The sequence below is a fragment of the Pipra filicauda genome, unplaced genomic scaffold, assembly GCF_003945595.2.
Source record: "Pipra filicauda isolate LSUMZ 115617 unplaced genomic scaffold, ASM394559v2 scaffold102_size2360937_pilon, whole genome shotgun sequence".
Lineage (NCBI taxonomy): Eukaryota > Metazoa > Chordata > Aves > Passeriformes > Pipridae > Pipra > Pipra filicauda.
Window position 1 is genome coordinate 656,784 of NW_024103463.1, and position 24,163 is coordinate 680,946.

Here is a 24,163-nt window from a genome sequence, read left to right on the forward strand (position 1 = left end):
GGATTTCTTTTTATTGGCCTGATCTTAGCAGTGTCCAGTACTCTACTGCTGAGTGGCTGACAGCAAGGCAGAAGATTCAAGATATACAGGGGGAAAGGATGGTCGGATGAGTGATGGGTCTCTGAGGAATTGTTACATTGCCAAATGGATCCAAACAACCTTGCCCTGTGTTATTATTAGAGATTTCTATCAGGATTAACACTGAGATGACAACTGACAACATAAACGTTGTGTTAGTGGTCACCCAGAGAGCGGGATGTTTGGCTCCCGGGCATCGGCGACGTCACGGAGCTGAAAGCACGTGGCATCACCTTGAAGCATGTAGCAGCAAGGCATTTATTCCAACAGAGATCCAATGCTATCCAGCAAGTCATGCTCAGGGCTCGTGGTCTTCAAGGTCAGCGGAGGCCTGAGATTGGGAGCCCAAAGATGTCACCATCCATCCTGAGCTGACAGAACAAGGCTTCGGGCACACCACTGATGGACACGTGAAACAAAACTGGCACTAACACAGAACTCAGGCATTAGGAGGATAATTTAGAGAGTCCTAAAGATTTGGTAGCTAAATGTAACAGATTAAGATGCTATATAAGGATTATTTTAACCCAGATAGCTCTCAGCACCTCTTTTTCAAATTCTTTTTATTCAAAACCCATTACCCACTTGCACTGGGACAATCCACCGTGACACACCAGTTTCCATTTCTACTTGCTCCCTCCTCAGGCCTCCCTTCCTGCCTGGTTATCCAGGCCATTTGTCCTTTAGCAGAAGGTGCCAGTCTGCATCCTTTAAGTACCTTATTTCCACAGACACCCCAGCTAGCCTGCTGAGACACCTCCAGTTTTCTTCCTACGATTTCTAAATTCCCTGGATACCAGCCATACTCCTTTTAAGCAAGTCCCAGTATCTTTGTACAGCTCATCTCCCCCCACTGACATCCTTTTCGCAAATATACACAGAAATTGCTTTTCAGACTATGCCAGCTCTCTACATTTTAATGCCTGAATTTTGAACTCCAATTCACTTCCAAGTTAGGACTCTCAAAGTGCTTATCTTTTAAACACAGCATTTGCTTCGCTTGTCAGCACTCTCAGTCCTGCTCTGAGAACACCAAAACAGTGGGTACAGGCAAGCTCCCAATCACTGCTCCAGGAAGGATAACAGTGATGTGCCGCAGCTTGGGAAAACACGCAATGTGCCCAGGACTTCACATGCTCTGGGGCCAGCTTTGGAAGGTAGGTGATATGAATGGCTTCTGCATTTCACCCTTTAAGGAGATTTCAACACATCTGAAAGTTTTCTTTGATCCAGTGAAGCCAAGTGGACTTTCAACTGCCACTCAGGGCCCTAACCCTGCCCGGCTAATGCCGACCTCAAGCTCCCCTCACCCCTCTAAGAAGGCACCTTTGTGGATCAGCTTACAGGATCACTGGAAAAAAAGTGGAAATTTTAAAGTGAGAGCCTTTCCTTTACAGTATGAAGTTGTCAGAAGAGGATTTTTAGAGTTCAGACACTGAGGATGGGGGGACATTGGGAGATAACAGCTCAAAGGGGGCAAGTTCTGTGCTCTGGTGCTCCCACTCCACAGCTAAAGAGAAGCATGGATGGTTAAGGCCTTATAATGGGGTAAGTGAAGGAGACCATGCATATGATGTTCTTTAACAGTTGGACTAATGATCTTAAAGGTATTTTCCAACCTAAATGACTCTATATAAAATACTCATTCCCAAAAAAATATGGATCAGGTTGAATCCTCAATTTGAAAAGTATACTTAAACTATCAAAACTTAAGAATATTTAAATATTGAGCATCATTATTCATAGATGGCTCTAGGGAAGGGTCCACATGGCTCTGACTCATCAATATTCCTTTTCTGATTTATCATGGGCTACTGCATGGACACTGTGTTTGAACAGCTGCTCCAAAGACTTCATTTGCTCCCAATACAGAGGCTTCCCTTCTCTCTCCAAAATGCTGCTCTAGTGACCTGGACATATTTCTCAATATTTTGTTACATAGCCACCTTCTTCCTGAAAGGTCATCTCATCCCATCACACTGTTAAACAATATAAAGCTTAATTCCATTACCACAATGCACTAATCCAGCCCAGGACCTTCCTGTGCACCTCCCTCAGGGATACCTTACAATTAGCAATGGCCATAAGGAAGCTGGGAAACAATGAGGAAAGACCCAGCTCCTTAATCACAGATTTGAAGCACAAATATCAAAACACTAAAGACCAATTTCAATGTAAAATCATGCTGGAAAAAAGTCAGACTGGAAGGTTCTGCCTTAAAGGGGTAAATTTATTCCTAGACAATTCAACCTATTAAGCATTTAAAGACCCCACCCCAAACAAACACGTGTCCTTTTACCTGTGGGATTACACACCAATTCCAACAGAGCTTGACCTCCATGGTGAACAGAATGTAGAATGTTCTGTGCAGCAGCAAACATTTGCAAAGAACACACCAACTGTAAACAGGGGAGAGAGCAGGCCAGAGGCTCCTCCAGACAAGCCTCCAAACTCACTTCTTAGGCACTCAGAGCTAAGGAAGATCCAAAAACCCTGAGGAGAAGGAGCAGCTCTGAATAAAAGAGGGTTTTGTCCTTGGAGACATAATTTCTCAACATGCCTAAATTCCGAGTAAATGGCAAAAGTGGGTGCCTGGCACTGATTCCCACAGGGTAAAAGAAAGAGCCCTGCCATTTGCCAGGGAAAGGCACCAGCAGTGCAATACTTACCTGTGACATCTCAGTGACGATTCCCAGCACATCACCGTGACCTTGAGGTGGCCTGTCCAAAAGCTAAATCCAGATCCTTAAAACTCACACCTGGACAGAACCACAAGGCAGCTGGCACTTCTTCAGAGTGGCACCTGTACCGATTTCTACATCTGAGCAGGCGCTGCCTCCTGAGAGAGCTCTTCTTAGGAGCTGATTTGGAAAACAGCTGCTTTAACCTGTTGGGTCAGGATTTGCCCAAGAAACCCGGCACAGCATGAGAACAGTCATCGGAGCCTTTGGAAGGAGTTTCTCCTGCCAGCCCAGCTGTGCGCAACACCAGTGGGTGTCACAGCTCCCCATAGGGCCCAGCAGCTCCTCCTTTACAGGCAGTGGGGATAAAGAGGTTCATCCACACAACTTCACTGCACATCCAAAGGTACAGCCACATCCCTCCTTCCTAGCCAGTTGCCAGAACTGCTGAAGAAAGGAATTCAGTGCCTTCTCAGGGTGCAAGAGGCAGAAGAAGTGACTCTCCTCTGTAAATATCCAGGCTCCGAGGCTCTGGTGGCTGAGCTCAGCTCTTTGGGAGAGTATAGCCAGAGAGGTGAGTGTGCAGGAGAGCAGCTCCTATGATAACCCTGACACTGAGGAAGGAGAACATGATTCCCTGCTGTGTCAGAAGTCCCTCAGCTTGGCTGAATTCCTAAGGGATTGGGAAGGGGAAACCACATGCACAGACACCTCTTCAAACTAGTCAGATAAGCCCCACAGTAGTGGGTGGCTCAGGTATTGTCACTTGAACCACTTGTGGGACTTTAATACCTAGTGGCTCAGGAGAGAGACTGGCCCATGCAGACAGGCACAGGTAGTGCCTGAAGCTCCCTGTGTGCCGCTCACCTCTCGGCAGTGAGCTCTGGAGCATCAGAGAGGTGATGCTTTCAGCTGCTCCTCTTAGAATCAGATGGATTTGCCTGTCACTAAGAGATGCCAATGAAACATTTTGGAATTCACTTCTTAAATTTAGTGATGGGCCCAGTACACATTGGAAGGAAGAAAGAGAGACGAGCTAGTGCAGTGGGCAGAGAAGGTGGCAGTGGCAGAGAACACACACCAATCCCACACGGAGCAGGCGCAGAAGAACACCTTGTCAGGGGAAAAAAAAACCCAAACCACCTCAGCTCTCTTCTCCAGTGATATCACAGGTTGGGAAGAATCAATCAGGCTTTCAAAAACCTAAGGCTATAAACAGTGAAATACCTTAGTCATCATATCATTAATGTACAGCTTTGCACTGTGAGAAAGCTTCTTAGTGAGACTTCTCAACCTGGTATTATGTGTACGAAAATACATCTTGGGATTCTGAGAACTTAAAATTACTTTCTCTGTTAACTCTGCTCCTGAGATCCTTGAGGGAAAAGTACATCAAATGTTTGCTTGGGCTTTAAATGCCATCCTGGCTCAAATCTGGTTCATGAAGCCCATCTGGATATTGCTAATTTCCTGGTTAGACATGGACTGTACATCACAAAAAAACTAATATTTCCCCTGTTGTCTATGAAAGCAGGGGAGAATTACTCTCATCCATTTGTTCTAAAGACAGTTGCAGTGTTTTAAATACTTAAATATCATGTTTACAGCTTTATAGCTTTGACCCTCATTAAAAATGTAATTCCTTACATGACAGACTTGAATTTAGACCCGTCCTTTGGAAGCTGTTTGTTCATTCTGGGGAAGACATAACTAACTGAACTTATAGGTGGCCTGAAGCAATGGAGATGAAGGAGGACACTTGGATGCAACATCTGGTAGTTGTCAACACATACACACAGTGCAACAGCACCGCAAAACAAACCCTAAGGCAGAACTCTCCTTTACATCAGACAGCTTCTGTCAATGCAGAAACCAGGAAGATCTTTCCACCTCCCTCCTGTGTCTCCTTGTACAAAACAGCTTCAGGATTTTCCCATGTGACCCTCTTCTGGGAGCAATCATAGCCAGGATTCAGCTGGTCAAACAGTGGTACTGAGGACCTTTCAGTGGCTGTGCCATTCACACATGTTGGGTTATCAGGTTCCCAGATATGATGGAAGAAGAAATTTTTCCCCGGACAAGAAAGGATCAGGGAAGATTCTGCCTTCCCTCAGAAATAGAGGGCTGTTGTCTGGTAGCACTCTTGATGTTCTTCCATCTCACATGTTTTCTTGTCCTGCACAGATGCAGAATGACAGCAAAGCTCCCAATCTCTGATCCTGTAGCATGCAGGGTTTCTTGTGATCTCTGTAGGAATTAAAGCTTTAATAAGAGTCTTGAAGGTGCCCTGTGGCTTGCAGGGGAACAGGGTGGATAATAACTCTGTGTCCTCCTGTGTTAAATACCTGTTTCCTTGTTGCCTGTGATTGATGGATAATGACACAATAGTCCACATAGGCGTGCCACCCCCATTTTCCACTGTAATAATTTCATTTCTAGACAAGAACATTAACAGCCCAGTTACAGTCAAATGGAATCAGAAATTCACAAATAAAAATTGCTGCCTGCCAGAGCTTTGATCTTGCGTCTTCAAACTTGAAACATCTGAATTTAATCTTTTACATGTGTGAGCCTCATAACCCGAGCAGAAAATAGCAAAATTCAAGGTACTTTTTTTGAATGTACCCCAATTCCAGGTAGCCAAACTTCCAAGATTTACATTGAAAAGATCCAGTACAAGCTCAACTGGGAAGAAAACAGACTAAAATCGACATCTGAATGGAATTCCAGCTCTCTCTCACTATCATAATCATAGTTATACAAAAAACATGCTTAATTTCTGCAGAAAAGCAGGCAGACCATCTCTTTGAAGAGAAGGAAACAGTGCTTCTGCCTTCCTTAACCCCAGGGAGTGTGCAGTTTGTCATTTTTTTTCCACCTCAACTCAATCTTTTACCTTCCTGTTCCCGCAATCCAACACCAGCAGCGCACCAAGAAACGGAAAAGCAATTGCTGCTAAGATAGCACAAAAGCATGAACGAACAGTTCTGAGACTGAAGCTCACAACAACGACTCATCAAGTGAAAACTGCAACATTTTGGTGTGCTCCCACTTATCAAAACAGTCCAGATGGAGTCCTAGCATTATAATCTGGCTCATATGCTTGTAAAATATATCTGGTGTTCCCCTCGACGTTGCTAGAATTGGGCTAAGAAGGACTCTTTGGACTCAGCCCAAAAACTTGTGTTGTCTCGTTCACGATGACGGGTCTTGTGCAAACCATTATGGCAAAACCGTGAGAGAAAATGGTCTTGCTCTGGAAATGGAAGTTATGGTGCACTCACTGAGATGCCTTGATTCATGTAAACTGAACCCATACAGACATTTCCCCTCTCACTGCCTGTTTATCTCCCTTAAGACACTTCAGAGTCATATCATCAGCACCATCCACTTCTAAGAGTACAGAGGGAATTTCTGAGAGTGCAGCTCCAGTTCTATTAGTCACCGGCTTACTTAAAGGATGACTTCAAAAGCATCAAAGCAAATTAGTGGCATGAGTCCTACTACTTTCATACAGGAGCTTGATCAAGGGATTTTACATCCTAATCCGAAATCCCCTTCTGACCACGTACACAACCTATCAGTTGCAGCAGCACACGATCCGTCCTGCCGCTGATTTGCCACACTCCTTTGAAGCACTTTGAGGCTACAACGATACGCACTTTCCAAACAGTTACACAAGGATATATTTAGAGTCCCTACAGATCTTCACGGAAAATCAACTAATCATGAATGCAAGCACAATGAAAAACCAACAAGGAAATGCAGCCAGCAGTAAACCACCACTCTCCGTTTAAAGGTGAAATTGCACCTCTGTGTAGCATCTATGACTAAGATTTCCTCGTTGTCGCACAACTATTCCATTAACACGTTAGGAGGGGAGGACCTGACAGCTACATGACAGGGTGGCATTTGTATCCTGCCCGTGCATCCAAGGACTACTTCCAATCCTTCCTAGCTCAAGGCAAAATCTCACCTACAAACGAGTCCAAAGGATGAGTGTGCCAGATGCCACATCACTCAGGAAAACGCTTCGCATGCTGGCAGTGACCGAATCGAAGCCATTTCTTAGGAATGCTCTGCCAATGGGTGCTCTACAACACAACTTCAGCCCTATGGAACGGGCAGAGAGCAGACTTATCCATCGTACACATCGCACTTTGGATTCACGAGCAGAAGTTTTCGAGTCCCTCCCATTTTTACAACAGCCATGCTGGGCATGACCAAAGGTCCAGCTGTCCCACAGTGGTTTCTCACTGAGAGCCATCAGTGGAGTGAGCATCCAACCTTTGGCTGCCCAACAGCAGTGAGTGATGCACTGCAAGTACAGATTTATCACATCATACCATCAATCAACCAGAGAGGACTGGACACTTATCTTGTCAACCACTCATAGATCAAGTTATTCAAACAAATGTCAGGAAATCACAATTATTCCCTCGAGCTTCTGGCATTGTAAACAGAACATCCATTCCAACAGAGAACTTGACTAACAAGGCATTTACAATCTACAGGGAAAGAATGGTATTTCAGAGTGAACTCATCACACAGATTTCTTAGTGTCAACAGGCAAAAACTCCCAGCAAACCCATCACCAAAAGAGAAACGTGCAGAGGCCAGAACAGTTTCATTTTAGAGAAGGGCAGGGAGGGATGCTTTATGTGGAACAACCTATTTATACAGCAGCCCAAGTCAACCTCAGCACACAGAATAGATAATTCTGTAATATACAGCAATATTTGAGTCCTGAGATAACCCTGTTGGGCCACACGTCCCCAGCAACAACTAGAGAGACCAAGGAAGTCCTGCTGAAGCATCTGCTGCATGCTCCAGGCAGCTCACCCAGAAGCTGTTCAATGGGACAATCCCATTGCAGAGCAGCAGTTCAGCAGCAGCAAACACATACTATCCCCATCACAGGGGTAAGGTGAGGCTGAAGGAAAAAGGAGGACAGGATTTTGGAGCATGAGCAGGGAGGTAGAGGGACATGGCAAGCTGGGAATCACACAAGTAGAGCACGAAGACGCAGCTTCACAACTCTCCCAGTGAAAAGTGAACTTATTTTAAAACATTTTGCTTAGCATACTTTGCTTCCTGAGGCAAGGCAGGACAGAGCTGCCAAGAAGGAGGTTGTAGTTTTTTTATCTGGGTAGGGCTAGAAAAAACTCATTGATGGGCAGCTACCACTGGCTGAAGGAAGAGTGTGTGAAGTCTCTGGCAGAAGATCTCTTACAACCTTCTGTGCCAGAGGAAGAGGGACTAAGAGGATTCACACAGCTTGAACAGCTGAGATGACAGAAGATGTTGAGAAGACAGAAGAGAAGGTCCAGAGAAACATTTTCGGTACCAGAACTTTCTGGCAGTTACATTTCACACCAAAAGCCACCCTTCTCCGCACAAAGAAGGTCCCTGCAGCACACAGATAAAAATCACTTTATCACAACATCCCTACAGGATACACACATGTACACCCACACACCCAGCCCTGTCACAGGTCACCACAGGCAGATCCAACTGCTTATTCACAGGCAAGTGTCTGCCCAGCACTAGGAGCTTCCCACTGCAGACTTCCATACTGATCTGAGAGGCTTACAACTCCAATTAAATGCCGGTTCGATGGGGTGATTAGTGAGACACAAGAGGGAATGAACAGATGATTGACTCAACACATCAAGCCTCAGTGATGTAAGACCAGGCTGAGCTCGTGACCAGGTCACACACTGAATCAGACACAAAAAAAAACCCAAATCAGCTCTGCTGCCTGGAAATCCACTCACCCACTAGCCTATGGAGGGAACTTTCCATAGGTCAGGTGGCTCATAAAAATTCCTCCACAATGTGCATGTTTCCCAAACCATTAGGATGTTTATAGAAGAAACACTGTGTAGGTGTAAGTATACAAGCCTTTTCCCTCTCTATACACATGCTCCAAAAGGAATTCTAGAAAACCACACAGTCAAAAGCAGGACAGGCTTAATAGGGGAAAAAATATGCAAAGATACAACCTGAGCAAAATCCACACGCCTAATATGCAACAAGAAAAGCAGAAGATCAGCTGGTGATCCAAGGAGGACAGATCAAAAGCAAGCACCCTCAGCCTAACACACAAATGGATTTCAGTTTATTTGTGGACACCCTCAACTGCCACTACCACCACCCTTGTCTGCAGGTTAAAGCTAAAGAGATGGATTGACATTGTCAAGTGGATAAATTATGGATACCAGACAGCCCGTGAAAATACATTTGAGGCGGGTGTCATCTTCCATTACAAGGGGCATTTGGCAGATTCTAGAAAAAAATGCCCGACTCTATAACTCAGCACGTCCTATCAAAAGGAAAACAATTATTTTTGATGTCTGGACACAGATTTTCCCTTACAAATCGCAACACACTTCTTGCACCACAGACTTCAAGAAATACTCCTTGGCTACAGGTCACAGGAGAAGTTCCATTCTCAGGATAACCACATGCTCCTTCTGTATTTAACTGGGAAGCCACACAGAGTTGTGACTTGTTACTGCAAATGTTTTCAGGACAGAAAGTCCTAAGCTTTGCCTGCTTGTCACAGCATCTTGTGGATTTTAACACCAACAGCTACAGCAAAAAGCCTGTGAAGTCTGATCTGCACCAGAAGCTCTGTTCACACGGAATGCAGAAAGGCACTGCAGTGAATGGATACAAGGGCTCAGAGCAGGAGAAACACACACTTGATGCTTCCAGTTGCTCAGGGGTGAGACACGCTCAAGTGAGCACCCACAAAATCCAGTAAGAATCCCTCTTACCCTCCCCATTAAGAAACAAGCAGGGAATGAAGGTATCACTGTGCCTGGCAAGCTGAACCACGACAGCGCTGCAGGGGAAACTGCTCTGACACATTCCAGCCTCAGTGCAGGAACTGGAATGACCACTCTAACACACGCCTGGAGACCTCCACAATAATTTATGATGTATGTGTTTTTAAAAGTTCATGCTATAGCTCTTCTCTCACCCTCTTACTTAAGAAACAGGAGGAAAGGATTACAAAGTTGTTACTTACTGGCAACAAAACCCAGGAAATATTCACGCGGCCAGTGTTGCTACCTTTGAGGCCTGAGAGGATTTGGAGACAATACCACAGAGTCAGCAAGACAAACCATTTGCTCCTAAGGTTAAAAAAAAAAATCTTCCTGCTTGCCTATGTGTAACAATCATCTCCATCTCAGAGAAAACAGTAAAATATCCAGGCAGCAGAGACAGGCTCCCTCCATTTCTCCTCCTCCGGCTGCCTTTATGACACGCAGCAGTACACGAAGGGTACTTCACGTCCCACCTGATTTTCTCACACCCAGTAACAATCTTGTTGTGTCTATCTCTTCTACAAATGAAGGAGTGCAAAGAGATCCCAGCACATATGGAGAAGAAGAGCCATGGGATGTATTCCCGAAGTTGCTTCCAAGAAGCCAACCTGATGCCCCCGGACAGGAGCACTACACCTACTACACCAGGGTGTCAAAAGGGTGCCAAAGAAAACACAGTCAGACAAATGCCACATCACCAGCCTTTCAAAAACAAAAATAAAGGAGGGAAGGATTATTTAGGAGAAACCATGTGACTTAGCAGACAGAAACCCCGTCTTCCATTCAAAATACCTGTCTCTCCCCAAGAGAAAAGCAGCTCCTCACAGACAGAAGAGAGGTCTCACACAACTCAAATGACAGCCAGCGTGTAACAAAAGGCCACCAGGAGCATCACCAACCATGAGGCTGCAACGAGAGTTGCACCCGGGTCCTGCACAACAACTCAACAGCCCATCTGCCCTGCTGGGGCAAACAGCCCCCAAAGCCAGCAGGAGAGCCAGCACTTGGTGCCCAGCACCTCCACAATGGGAATAACAGCGACCCAGCACCTTTCAGACACATTAGAGGGGACCCTGGAGCTGGAATAAATTGCCAATGCAACAATCAACAAAGCAAAGCAATTAATAAGGGGGATGTTGTCATTACTTTAGCTGCAGCAATTAATACAAGTGGAATGAAACTCTCCTCGAAAATTAGGGCAACATAGAAGATGGATGTTTCCTTATCACAATATATGTAACAGAAAGCCCCCTCAGATCTCAGCGGTCACACACACATGAATGTGTCACATTACTGAATAGAGGGAGTTGGACCTGGTAAACCTGTAGTTTGTAAATTTGGGAATGATCTTAAGTGGGTGCTGGGTAAAACAAAAGAATTTCATGGTAGGGAGATTACACAATATAGGGACGTAGCAAATTGTTCTTCAGGCAGGGGCAGTTCAACAGGCATCAAACAGCATCCAAAAATGCTAGGTTTGCACAAGCTATTTATTCCCAGTCTGCAGATGCCTGAGAAAGAGGCAGGTTGACTAGAGAGGGACCAGGATGTCATTTGCTATTTATGCTTTCCCAAGTGATTGAGTTTGACAGGGGTAGCTGATAACCTTCTGAAAATAACTGAACTATCAAAGAATCTGTGTCTTAGCTAACACAGGTTTTGCAGCTTGCAAAAATGCAGACTGATTCTCAGTCTAAGGAGACCATCTTAGAACTCTACCCTGGAAGTCATTACAATGGGATATCTATTCTCTAAGGACAACTGTATTCATAACTCCCTTTCTGGATATCTCTATTTGGCTCTTAGTGAGAACTTAAAAGTCACCTATCTTCCCTTGCAGTATGTCAGATACAAATCTTGCTAGTTTTTTTTTTTTTTAATAATGAGAAGGGCTCTTTTTCATGTTCAATTACAAGCAAATTAGAGAAGTTAACCTATGTGAGGCAGTCCAGAGGTTACAGCTCTCCTGACCAAATGCAAATAACTTGGGTCACCCCAAAACCCACCTTTCTAACTTCACTAATTACTAACTACTGTAGGTCTACTGAAACATCATGAAGACTGGCACATGCAGGCTTGGGAGATGATCCTCTCCAAACACTCCATCTTCCAGGTCTCCTCTGCACACACACAGACATGTATAGCAGGAAGAAAACTGGAAGACTTCAGACCCTGTCAGTTTTTAACTGGTGGAGTGCATGGCTGGGACCACTACCCCTGCCAATAGCAGGGTTCTGGCAGCACCTGCCTGAACGTTGGAAGGGAACCACAGGAAAACACTCCCCAGCCTGCCTGCTGCAATTGCTGCTGGGGAGGTCAGTGTAAGCAGCAGTGGAACACCAGCCACAGCTTCTTCCCGGGCATGTGCGTACAGTGAGTTACTGGGCACCTCCAGGAACTCAGTTTAGTTTAAGGATTGGTGCCTAAAGGCTCTTTCCTATAGCAATGGACCAAACCTGCCCAAATCTATATATTCCAAATAGGAGAAGGGGCAGAGCAGGCATCAACAATAGAAAAAAGAGGTATTCCCAAATTCCCAGGTATTTGGGGATTGCTCTTGTGCAGGGAGATGTTATTTCATGTCAGCAGAATATGGAGAGGCATTTGGTTAAAAGGAATGTCATCTACAATTACAGATTCCCCAGTGCCAACAAAATAAATTGGGAATTGTAGCAACACTGAAGGGGAAATAGAAGTTGTCACTGATGGTAAAAGTAATAATTAATTCCAGAGCCTTCTCTCTCTGTGCTCCTCACCACCACCCCGGTGGGAATGTGCCAGGCTCTTTCCCAGCAACAGAATTATTTCTGTAAAACATTTTTGTAAGTTGCAATACCTCTGTAACTCAAAATAGAGGCAAATGCGAGTGCTTAGCAGGACCTTTGAAACCCCAGCTGTGAAGATTCATTAACTGTAAGTACATTTTTGCAGATGCACAGCTCTGAATCTGACTCATAATTCTCCTCCCATGACAGTGAGACCCGGGATTCAGGTAAAAAGGCTGAAGATAATTGATATGGTTTCTTAGTCAGGCAAATTAGGAGGAAGAAGGCAGCAGAGAGGAAACTTAAGGGATGTAGTGAAGGAAGGGGTATCTCAATCGTTTAGTTGGTTTGGTTGAGTGATCCACCACCTACAGTTCCAAGGCACGGGAAGGGTGGTGTAAGATGGGAAAATATTCTGTCTAACAAATCTTATGCATCTTGCTCTTGTATGGAAGACAACAGCTCTAGCCCCAAATACCAGGTCAGAGTAAAGGCCCCCCATGGGTACTTACTCCCTGGGGATTTCAGCCATTTTTTCTTTTTAAGGAATCTTTCAGGTTTACCAGGCTCAACTGCACGTAGGATAGAACTCATGTCTGCAGCTCCAGTTTGCCAAAGGATGGGATAGATATGGGGGAGATGCACAATAAGGATCTCTCCCACACACAAGGCATATGGAAAAGTGGAGCCTGCAAGTCACAGTTGACTCAGAGCTGCATCCAGAGGCCTCACCTACAGTCACATGTGCATGTGTGTGTGCACACAGACAGGGGAAGAATCCAGTGCTAGCAGAGCTCTTCCCAGCCAGATTGCAGTGTGAGTACAGAATCATCAGGGTCAAAACCTGCATCAGGAGTCTGTCAGCCACCAGCTTCTGACTCCAGCCAGCGTGCTGACACACACCAGGGAGGAGGGCGGGCCATTTGGTGTCCAGCAGCTCCTTCCCACTGGCATTTCTAAGCCTTGTATGAGATTCTGGTAAGAGCATTTAAACCGCGGTGTTGTGTATTATACAAGAACAGATCTTCCTTCACAAAAACCTCGTAGGCTTTCCACCACCCCACCAAAAAAAAAAAAAAAAATTAAAAATCTTCTAGCAGCATTGACCGAATTGTAAAGCAACCTGGTTGGCTTCCATGCATCCGATGGCCTCTTCCAAGAGTGAAAACTCCACGCAGACATAGCCATAGTCGTAACCTGGGGACAGCATTTAAATACAGACGGGAGTCATGTTAGTGCCTTGTCATAAAGAAAGCCACATCAAATATTCAATTTCCCTTTCCCTCCAATGACAAACCCTCTAACCACCACCCCTCTACTCCAGAATGAAAAAGAAAGAAACCAGGGACTAGCTGGATGATGATTAACTGTGCAGTTTATCATGAATGTTAATAGTACAGTGTTCCCACTTCCCCTTACACAACCCAGTGACAGGCACACCCTTCCTTAGGGCAAGAAATAATTGCTTTGTCGGTTTTTTTAAGGCATAGTGACTTTCCCTTGCCAGTTTCACATTTTGTGCTACCTTGGAGGCAGCACTCTCCAAAGTAAGTGTTGATAAATCATTTCCAAGTACCTTGCTGCAAATGTACTTTACACGAATAGCCAGCATTTTAATTGGGCAATATTTCAGAAAGAACTAACATCATTCCTTTGCCTTTGCTATTTTTCTTTCAACACCTGCTTACTTTTTGAAGTCCAATCCCTTGCATTATGAAAAAGTACAGCAGGGTAGGAATGAGAACTCCACCTTTCTCATTTTGGTACGGATGTTACTGCACATGTAACAAGAGGGTGTGAGAGCTTTAAGTTTAGATTCAAGAAACTAGAGAGCCTTTCCTCTTCTCATGGCTTGAGAAGCTGTCATCTCAGTCACTGCAGAAGGGACACACTGATTTAACTGTGTACTCCAGTTACCTGCACTAAATATTATGTCCCAAAGCAAAGTGCAGGGTGAACACTACAGAACCTAAGACCAACTGAAGATCCATTCTCGACGCTGAAGCTACCTCCAAGAACTGGAGTGCTGAGGAACAATGTAAAGTCACAACCTAAAGGCCACCTCGCTCCAAAAGAGTGCTTTCCACATGACCATGGGCCAAGATGCTTCTACACGGACACACAGTGAGAGGAAAGGCTTGGCTCCTTCCTCCTGCTGCTCTTTTGGCGGGTTTGGAGTGAGAGGAAAGCCAGGCTGTGTGTGATTTGTACCATTTTAGGCACCTAAATGTCCTGGTGGAGAACCTGTCTCCTCTCCTTAAGATGCACATTTTAACTCTGGTATCTTCAAACCAGGTTTATATCTGGCTCCTATTGCTTCAGCCCCTCACCTTCCATGGGAAGGTAACTCCACCCATGCTTCTTTCAGACAAGGCATTCCAGCCTGCTGGAAAACCACCCCCATCTCCCCCAAGTCTATGTCAAAGAACATTTGCTGCACTCTCTAGTTTTTCTTTCTCTGTTTTTTTTACATCTTTGTAGTTTACCACATCACAAACAAGGCCACACAAACTATTTCATCATCAAACTCTACTGATTTTTAATTATTTTTTATTCCAGGAGCTCTTTGCATGCAGTTCCAACAACACAGTTCTGACTTTGCACCTCTGCCTTTAATAATGAGACTCCAATTTGCATCTAGCACATCTTCCACATCACACAGGAATTTATTCCCCTTTCCCATATTATTTTAGTCAATATAATTACACTAGAGGGAAATTTATCAATCTGGGTGCTTTTTAGCTCAGTGAAAGATGGAGTCCAGCAGCACAGCATCTGTGGTGGAAAGCAGCTAAAGCCACTTGATACTCTTACATGAAGTGGGCACCTGGAACTAGAGGTATGGTTTCAGCTGGCAGGATCCACAGAACCAAATTGATCCAGCTGTTCCCAGAGCATCCATTCTGCCCTGCAGCACAGCCACACCGGATCACATTTTGCAAATGAAGGAGTTCTCCTCTCTGCAGAAGGCAGCTGCTCTCCGGGAGCAGTGCTGCCCCTTGGTGGGAGACTGTTCTGCATTCCGGGCAGACACCTCTGCTACTTCACACACAGCGTGCGGCCTCACATGGTACATTTTAAAGTCTTTCTCAAACCCAGAACTCTTAAGTCGCTTCTTTCCATTCTGTTTAGCAAAGAGCTGCATGAATTATATTTGTCAGCCCATAAGGCTCCTGATTCCCCTTCAGAGAAGGTTTTTGAAAGCTGCTGTAATCAGCAAGGATCAGGGCACTATCTTACTTCCATGTGTATGTGAAGCAGGGGATCTCCTGACAGAAAACAAGATTGCAGAACTTTTCACTCTATTTGCTCTGCAACAAGAGGACGTTTACAACCCAGTCCTCATGAAGGGAATGACTGGTTTAGACATGGATTTAATCCAGCATGACACAACTGTGAGTGCAATGCTGAATGTTATGCACATATACAAAAGCTCAGACCCCTGGAGGAATATATGCCAGAGGACCGTTCCAAGCATTACATGGAGACAACTAAGGGGAAGCCCAGTACATTTCTCCTTCTGCACTCTCCCACCTCTGCTCTCCCCCACCCAGCTCATAAACATAGCAGCAGTAACATGTACAAAAACAATAACTGTGGCCCCATATCGTGCCAAAAAGCAGCTTCAGGCCAGACATTGGGCTCTTGTGGTCGGGTTGCAGAGGGACGCAGCGTTCCGGAATTCACTACGAGCTGTCCTTGCACAGACAGCACCGAAGTAGTGATGCAAGAAGAGAGCAGCCTGGAGCCACTGCTCTGCTCCAAACCGCTGCTGAAGATGTGCGGGGGCTTGACACTTTCCCCCGCCCCCAGATCCGGAGCTTTGCATGGATCTGACAAGCACACTCAGGATGTGAGAACTAGGGAGTAACATCAGCCTTGGGCGGCACAGCGCCCCCGATCTGCCCCCTGCCCCAGCTTCACCAGAGCATCCTCCCATTTTAGACCGTGACTGAAATGGAGGCCTGTGAAACAACGGCACTGCACCTTCAAAACGCAGTATCTGCTGATTTTCCCACGATCACGTTAATTGTAGCACAACACTTGAAACAAAAGCAAGTGGCTTGAGGCTGGTTCTAAACGGGGAGCAACTACAGAGGCTCCTGCCACCAACTGTTGTGCCTCTTCCCTGCCTCCTCCATAGGGCTTGTTCAAGCTCTGTGTAGCAGCTGCTGAGCTTGGATATTTTTATTTCCAAAACCTTCACACACACTTTGTCTGTCAGAACACTGCAATTCAGCTGCTGTTACCAGAGGCAGGGCAGGGGATTTTAACAGAGGGGTAGAGTCAGGCATCTAATGGCTGGAACTGGTTCAGCAGGCATCCCAAGGTAAGCTGTGCTCCCCTGTGAGTGAGAGCTTTCAGACACCCACTGGTATTTTACTGCTATGACCTGGAGAACCAAAGCAATCAAACCAGCAAAGAAAAACCACTGCTGAAGATTACAGTGTGGTGGTTTTGACTCTAGGTGGCCTAACTGCACATGTAAGGTTTCACATGAAGATACAAATCTCGGTATCTTCACTTACTGGTTAGCACTGCATACAGTTTCAGGATCCTCAAGAAAGTAGAACAGAGCAATGATTTGCAGAAGCATATGTGATCAACACAGACTCTGACAAAAAGGAAAGATCAGTATTTCCCCCACACAACCTCTGAGCACACTGAAGCAAGCTACACTGTCCAAATGACCTCTCCAACAGGAACAGCCCTCCAACACTTGAACTCACTCAGATTTTGGCCCTAAAACATGCATGTCCTCATCTCCCCCCATGTTTTAGGTCAACTGTGTAAAAGAACTCTTGTACCTTATTTAGCTACTTCCTCTCAGCTGCACAAGTCTACAGTACCACAGGCTGTGTACGACAGGCAAAATCAGAACACAAGGAGAGTGAGCACATAAAATCCAGAGGACTTCTGCTTTCCCTTCCTTAAGTGCTTCTATGTATACACAATCCTTCACGGATGCTCCCAAAGCATGCTTGGCTGTTTTCTGCACTGAAAATGGGCACAAATGCCTAATACTTAGGAGGAAAGGCACATTTAGAGCTCCAGGAAGCTGCTCTGCAAGTACTGGAATAAGGAATATTCTGCCTCTGAAACAGATGTGTTTTAGCAAAGTGAATTTTGACAGCAAATGGAGGGTCCCTGTTAGCATGCAATGGTTTGGATAAAATCCTGAAAGCTTGCCTTAAAATTACTGTTCTTTGGCTTCAGAGATAAAGATCAAAGACTTGGGATTTAAAATAAGACTTGTTTCTGTACACACACAGTTTCTACTGAACAACTGACACACAGTAACGTGTTACTTCATGATAGTTTGTTATATCAAAGATCTAAATAAAGGAAAACCATAATGTTGTTCTCATAGGGGCTGTAAGCAGTGTGAAGACATAAAAAAAATATCTCTGGAGTTTTAGGAGGCCAAATGAAAAGATCATGTAGTGACAGCAGCCCTGTCTGTGCCAAAGCAAAGATAGTTTTGGAAAGAAGGCAGGATGGCAACATGACAAAGGCATCCAACCCAAGAGGCAGTCCAGCTCCTGGATTCTAGGAGTGAGCACGCAGTCAGTCGTGTCACTGCACACCCCGACAAGCTTAAGGCATTAGGTCACCTCCAGTCCCTGGTGAACCATCACCTGCCTTCTCAAAAACAACTGTGACAAACCCCCCACCTGCTGTGGTGCTACGTGAAAACATTCTCTCCCCTCTGGATCAGGAAGAAGATGGTCTCCCATTAAAGCAACTCCATGTAACAGGTCACCAAAGGACACTACACTAACCTGGGCAGTAACCTGGGCAGCTGAGACAGCTGCAAACCTGGTGGAGGTCCCTCCATCTGCGGGGTGGGGCCAAGCAGCCTCAGAGCAGATGGCAACGATGCAGTTTCCATGGACAGAGAGCTTCTCCACCATCCCCACAACACTTCACTTGTGCTTTTTCCCCGTAGGAAGAGACAGAACTACCACAGGAGAAAAGCATTTGCCATTTTGGGGACTTCTAGGACTCTGAGAGGTGACATATTAAAGCAGAGCCATGGCCAGCTGCAGAAGCAGGAGATTCTTGCTGCCTGCTCTCTCCAGAGACAGCACGGCAGAGCAGAGTGCAGCTGAGGAAAGCCTCTGCAGAGAAGAAAGTTCTATTGCTCCAAGGGCAACTACAGCACAAAGTATGGAGTGACTATGAAGGACTTCTACACCCTCTGAAGGAATCCGCAGTCTCACACACTTTGCAAAGCCTGGGGAGTGGCGATGGGATTGTGCACACTGTTCTCAGAGAATCTGCCATTCTGCAGCTGAAAGAAAAATCTACCTCATCTGTGGCAGACTTTGGCCATGTGCCCCTGACCCACTGCACAAGTTCTCCCTGTTTTCTCCGAGGCAAGATGCAGATGTAGGTCATCCATACTAAAGAGTAAATACCTCATCACAAGCAAATACTGGAAAACGCAGGGCTTTCTCTGTATTTCTGTGCTATTATTAGCAGGCATCACACACTCAGTGCTTCCAGGAAAACATCAGCTCCTGGACTTGCACAGGAGTGGCTGTACCTGTGCTTATACAGTGGGTACTGCCCTTAGAGCACTGTAGTGCCTTCTGTGGCAGGCAGAGGAAACAAGTCTGTCCACACAGTCTGAAAACTTGGAGGGCACCCCCACAGCACGGCAGGGAACAGCGGCAATCTATCTATGCTAACACAGAAGCCAAAATCATGAGCTCTCTCAATACCAGCTGGTGGGATTCTGAGCACCCATAAATTTGTCAGATCTCTTTACTGCACAGATAAATTGGTCTTCAGAGCTACTAAAGCTGAAGAGCTGTACCAGAATAAACAGGACAATCTGCAACAAGCCATATCCCCAATTCCTTTCAAAGGCTGAGCATTTACGAGCCACACCTGCTGCTGGGAAAAGGCCTGTCACTTCCTACTGTCCCTCTGTGTAAAGAAGTACACTCTTACACACTCATTCACGACAGAGAACAGCAGTGAAACCACAGGATACGAAACAGAGCCGTATTCTGAAAGTAGAGCACTACAGTCCATCCTCCTCCCTCCATCCTGGAGACCAAGACACAGAAAGGACCTGCCTCAGATGCCCTCAAAGGCAGCTCCATAAACTACAAGAACTACTATAGTCAGAACTTCACATGATTGTCGACCCTTCTTGGCCCAAGGAGAGTAGTTTATACACCAGCAGAGAGGAGAGGAGTGAAAAACACACAATGCCAAGATTGTACAAACTGTAGTTTTATTACAGACAAAATATTACATTATGTTTGTAGAGAAACCTGGAATCTGAGGAAGGCTGGGGCTTTCACTAAACTCCATGAGAGGACTGGAAGCTGCATATCTGGGAAAGTGTTGCAGACAGGAGGTTGGTTTTAAAGTGCTGATAACATGAACCTGGTCTCCAGGATATATGATCTGTCATTTAGCACAAAGGACTCAGAGCAACGAATGCAATGTCAGCACACTGTGCAAAGCCTTGAAGTTTTGCTCCAGAGATGCAAAAGGAATGAGCACCTTTGTAAAAATGACTACAGGGAGGATTCTGCATGTCAAAAGGGCTGTGAGCACGTTTTATGGATTAATGTATTTGTTGCCTTTTCTGTTGGTTTGGCCTTATAACCCTAAACCAAGGTTGATCACTATCACAGACACTGACTTAGAACAGATTTCTACTTCCTATTTCCTAAGCCATCACATCACAGATAAGAAAAGATGAGCAAGAATGCATTTTGCTTCCAAGAAATAATGCACTACTGCCCTGAAACCAACCAAGACAAGCCAAAAGCCTACTGCCCACACAGCTGGGAAAACTGGCAAGGACTGGTATTGATGACCATGGACTAATTCCAGTTAAGTGTTTTTTTAGTCCTTGGCAGGGCTATTCTGGCTACAAACTAGAATCAATTGCTTCACACAGATCAGCACTGAAGACATTTCTGCAGCTTCTGACAGGTGAGCCCCTGCAGACTGCAGAACTCTGCTGATGAGCAGGGGGGATCTGGCCTCAAGAAGAAACTCCACGTGTGCTACAGCATCTTGTGAGCTTGTGGATGATCACTTCAGCTCTCAGCAAGTGCCTGAGTCGTGGCTGACAGAGCAGAGTGGGCCACACAACCTCTGCTGTGCAAAGCACCAAACGCAACAAGAGATGATTCGTCCTGTGGTGCCTTAGCACCAGCCTTGATGGTGAGCCAAGTCGTCCTCTGAATAATTAGCCCAACAGGCAAGATGCCCCTCTGTGTGCTACAGACATCCCACAGCATGTTCTTTGTACCAAACCAAAGAATCTGAGTCCCTGTGGGACCTATTCCTAATTTAACCCCAGAGGGTTGGTGCCAAGCTATCTTCACAAGGAAGCCGCTAGCTGGCCACAAATCCACCCTTCAGAGGGGATTTCCCCAAGGGCACTGCATCACTCCAGAAAGGGAACAAAAGGACTCAGTCCAGCACGGTTCTGCTGCACACCTCCGCACACAGAGCAGCAGCTCACCTCTCCAGCCCTACCTATGATGGTCATGGAAAATGGAAAACTTATCCCTACCATGGAGAGATGCACCACGCAAAAACCTGCACCAGTTTTTCCATCACAAACTGGAGACTCTTGGACCCTTAGATCATGAGTGTTAGGAAAACACAGCACTAAAAAACAACTTTAAATTCCAGAGGCTTCCTGATATATTCCTGAAACCAATGATTCACTGTTCTGATATACAAGATAGGCTGCACCACTAGGTAAAAAAAAAAGACAAAACACCTCTTACAGATTTATCTAAGGGGCTTATTAATATTTAACAGGGCACCAATGCGGCAGAGCTTAGTATGAACAAGTAAGATAATACTGTTTCTCCTAGGACTTGGCCAAGGCAGTTTAAGTTTAACACAGGGAGGGATAAGGGGGGCAGTTCCAAGTGCCACATTAGGGCCAGGTCTGGAGAAATGAAACAAAACATAAATGCCAGGGCAAGAAGGTGGCCGAGCAAATAATAATGTACATTTAGTGCCAACAGTACTTGCCAAAACAAAAGCTTTTCAAAACAGAGAAGGCAGCTGCCATAAAGCAGCTCCAAGCTAGTCATGTTTTCAGCTGACACTACATGTCCTGTGTGTTCCTCCATCACAGGAGGATGCCTATCTTTTAGCATCAGCCACCTGTGTCCATGAGGACATCACTCTGGCCAAAAGCATTACTGCTGTTCAGAGAGCTCCTCCCTGCTCCAGGTATCCCAGTTCCACGTGTGCTTTGCTCCTCAGGGTGCAGTATTGTTTTCCCACATCCCCATCCAGGGTTCAAAAGCGAGTATTCAGAAGGGTCAGAAGAGGGTTAACAAAATTTCTGAAGTGCTGCACTAATTTAGAGGGTATAAAGGGGCTGGGATACACCTCACTGCTCCTGCTGACTGCAATCCAGCTCACCTGGTCCCTCCAGGTCGACTCCAGAGCTCCTCTCTGCCGTGGTGAGCGTGTCCATTCCCCACCAGGCTCTCCCAGCCCAGCAAAAACTCCTCAGGTTCCCCAGATGGGCTTGTGGAGTGAGACAGAAAAGTCTCATGGGCTGCCAGCAATTTCTCAGGCTCGCTTTCCCTGAACAGCTTTCACAACTGCGGATACCACCCCTAACACAAATCATGCTTGGAAAACACATGTTCCAAGCTTGTCCCACTGCAGACTGTGTGCAGGAGAACAATTTGAACAGAAGGCTCAGAGTACGCTTCGTGTTTTCACTTATTACTTAGATACCACTGCAGCATCTTTTAGGAGTGAACAACTCTTAAAGCAGCCCTTTAAGATAAAGATGGCTTCACGTGCTTCCTTCTCCAGGGCACATGTGTGTGTGCTCAGCCAGAGTTCTGGGCACATTGGACCCTCAAGATAAGACCTCAGGCTTTACTTATGTTTGACATTAGGCAGGGGAGTGGAAATAAAACCTGATGAGAACCAGGTAGGAGATAAGTTTAAAATATGATCAAAATCAAAACCAGGGCAAGGTGTGTTCACGTTAAGACTCCTTGAAGGTCAAAAGATATTGGTTTCAAGTTCCTGGCAGTCAGCACTAATGCAAGTGCACAGATAGTAACAGGAGAAGGACAGACCCAGGGCTACAGGCAGCCTGGTACTGTCACATGCTGCACTAACAGCCCCACAGAGGGGGTACCATGGTGTAAAGCCACATGAAAGCTCTGACCCCAGTGAGTAGAGATAAGCACCTTCAGATGGGACAGGGTTGCTACTGAGCTATTACTGACAGACAAGCCTTTCCCAGAGAGCTGCTGACAAGTCATCACCATGAGTATCTCCCGAATCAGGGGGACATCTGCACGAGGCAGCAAGAGAGGCACCAGGAGATACTGCACACCAAAGCAGCTGATGGTCTTTGAGAAGATTCCACTGTCACCTCAGGGTTTGTTCTTTGCAATGATTAATTGGACAGACATGACCAAACACACTTGAGAAAGCAAGCTGGAAGATAAGCCAACAATCTAACACAGTTATTTCTGCCAAGGCTTACACATCACGTTGGAAGAAGCCCTCTTCCCCCCACAAATGGATTTGGCACTTTCAGTCTGAACATACAGGCATCAACTAAATCTAACTGATGGAAATTACAAGTAAATGTTTTTTAGGGTAATACTGTGAAGTCCAACTTTGACATTTTATCATTGTAAATATCTGCCTCTTTGATTTAAATAGAATTACTATGCCACTTCTTAAGGTCTCTCCTTTCACTGCTTCGTTTAAAATTTAGCCACCATTTCAGTCTGTGGGCTTCAGAGACAAAATAATATAAAGAATCAACAGCTTGAATGCATACCAAAATCACACCAGGTATAATAAGAACAGTGTTCCATTCTCAGCACAGCCTTCAGTGAAAATAGACTTCCCTTCGCACATACACAGTATGTAAAAACAGGGCTTTATAAAGAAGTTGAGCTGCTTTTCCAAGAAAAATCAACCATATATTTTCCCCCAAAACAGAAAGAGTCTTGTGAAAGATCATACAGTGGAATCATCACATTGAAGCTGCTGAGATAAGCTTTATGATAAGCGTTATCTTTTTGTGAAACCGATCCGAACCTCACTTATTTCGAGTTAATTGCGTGTTATTTGTTATGGTTGTTATTGTTCTCCCACAGCTGCAGGCATTCTTCTCTGAAACACACTCAACATGCATACTCATGATTAATGTTATTTTTAACATTTCTGGACAGCACTCAGAAATATACAACCCACTCAGACTGGCTTAGCACATGCTCCCGCGAGCCAGCCACCGAGCCGATACAGCCCGTAGGCCCAGGTGTAACCCAGAGACTTCAGTAATCCAGAAGGTTTACTTTTCATTCTTATGGATATTTACATGCACAACCCACCACAAAAGCATTGTTTAGCCCATGACTGGCCTCTAGTTTCAAACAGGCTTAGCTTTTCAGAAGTTAATAAGAATTCAATTCTACACACTTCTCTAAGATGACCTAATGTGAAAAGGCTGGATTAATTTTACTACTGCTTCTAGTTACCCAGTTTCAAGACCAAGTTTCTACAATCCAGGAAGCTTTTATTGCCCTAGACATATCCATCTTGTGTAAGAAGGATCAGAGAGCTGTTTAAATCAGCAGCTGCATTTGCAGCCTCAGGATTTAGCGCAAAACAAAGATTTTGGAGCATCCACGTAACCTAGAACAATGTTACACCGCTTAAATGACTGATGCTGACAGCTTTACACAGCTCATAAAACATGAGCTAGTTTTAACTTCATTCCTTGCCTCTCCACAATTGCCAGAAAAACTTTTAAAACCCC

The 24,163-nt window shown here is 45.3% G+C and overlaps 1 protein-coding gene across 1 annotated transcript in view; it reads right to left on the minus strand.

The window, feature by feature from the left end:
- The window catches only part of RBM6 (RNA binding motif protein 6), a 57,220-nt gene that overhangs the window by 21,707 nt on the left and 11,350 nt on the right, over window positions 1–24,163 (minus strand). Inside the window, exon 6 of the mRNA XM_039378195.1 lies at window positions 13,484–13,557. Coding sequence (XP_039234129.1) covers window positions 13,484–13,557 — 74 coding nt within the window. The remainder of the gene's footprint in view (window positions 1–13,483; window positions 13,558–24,163) is intronic.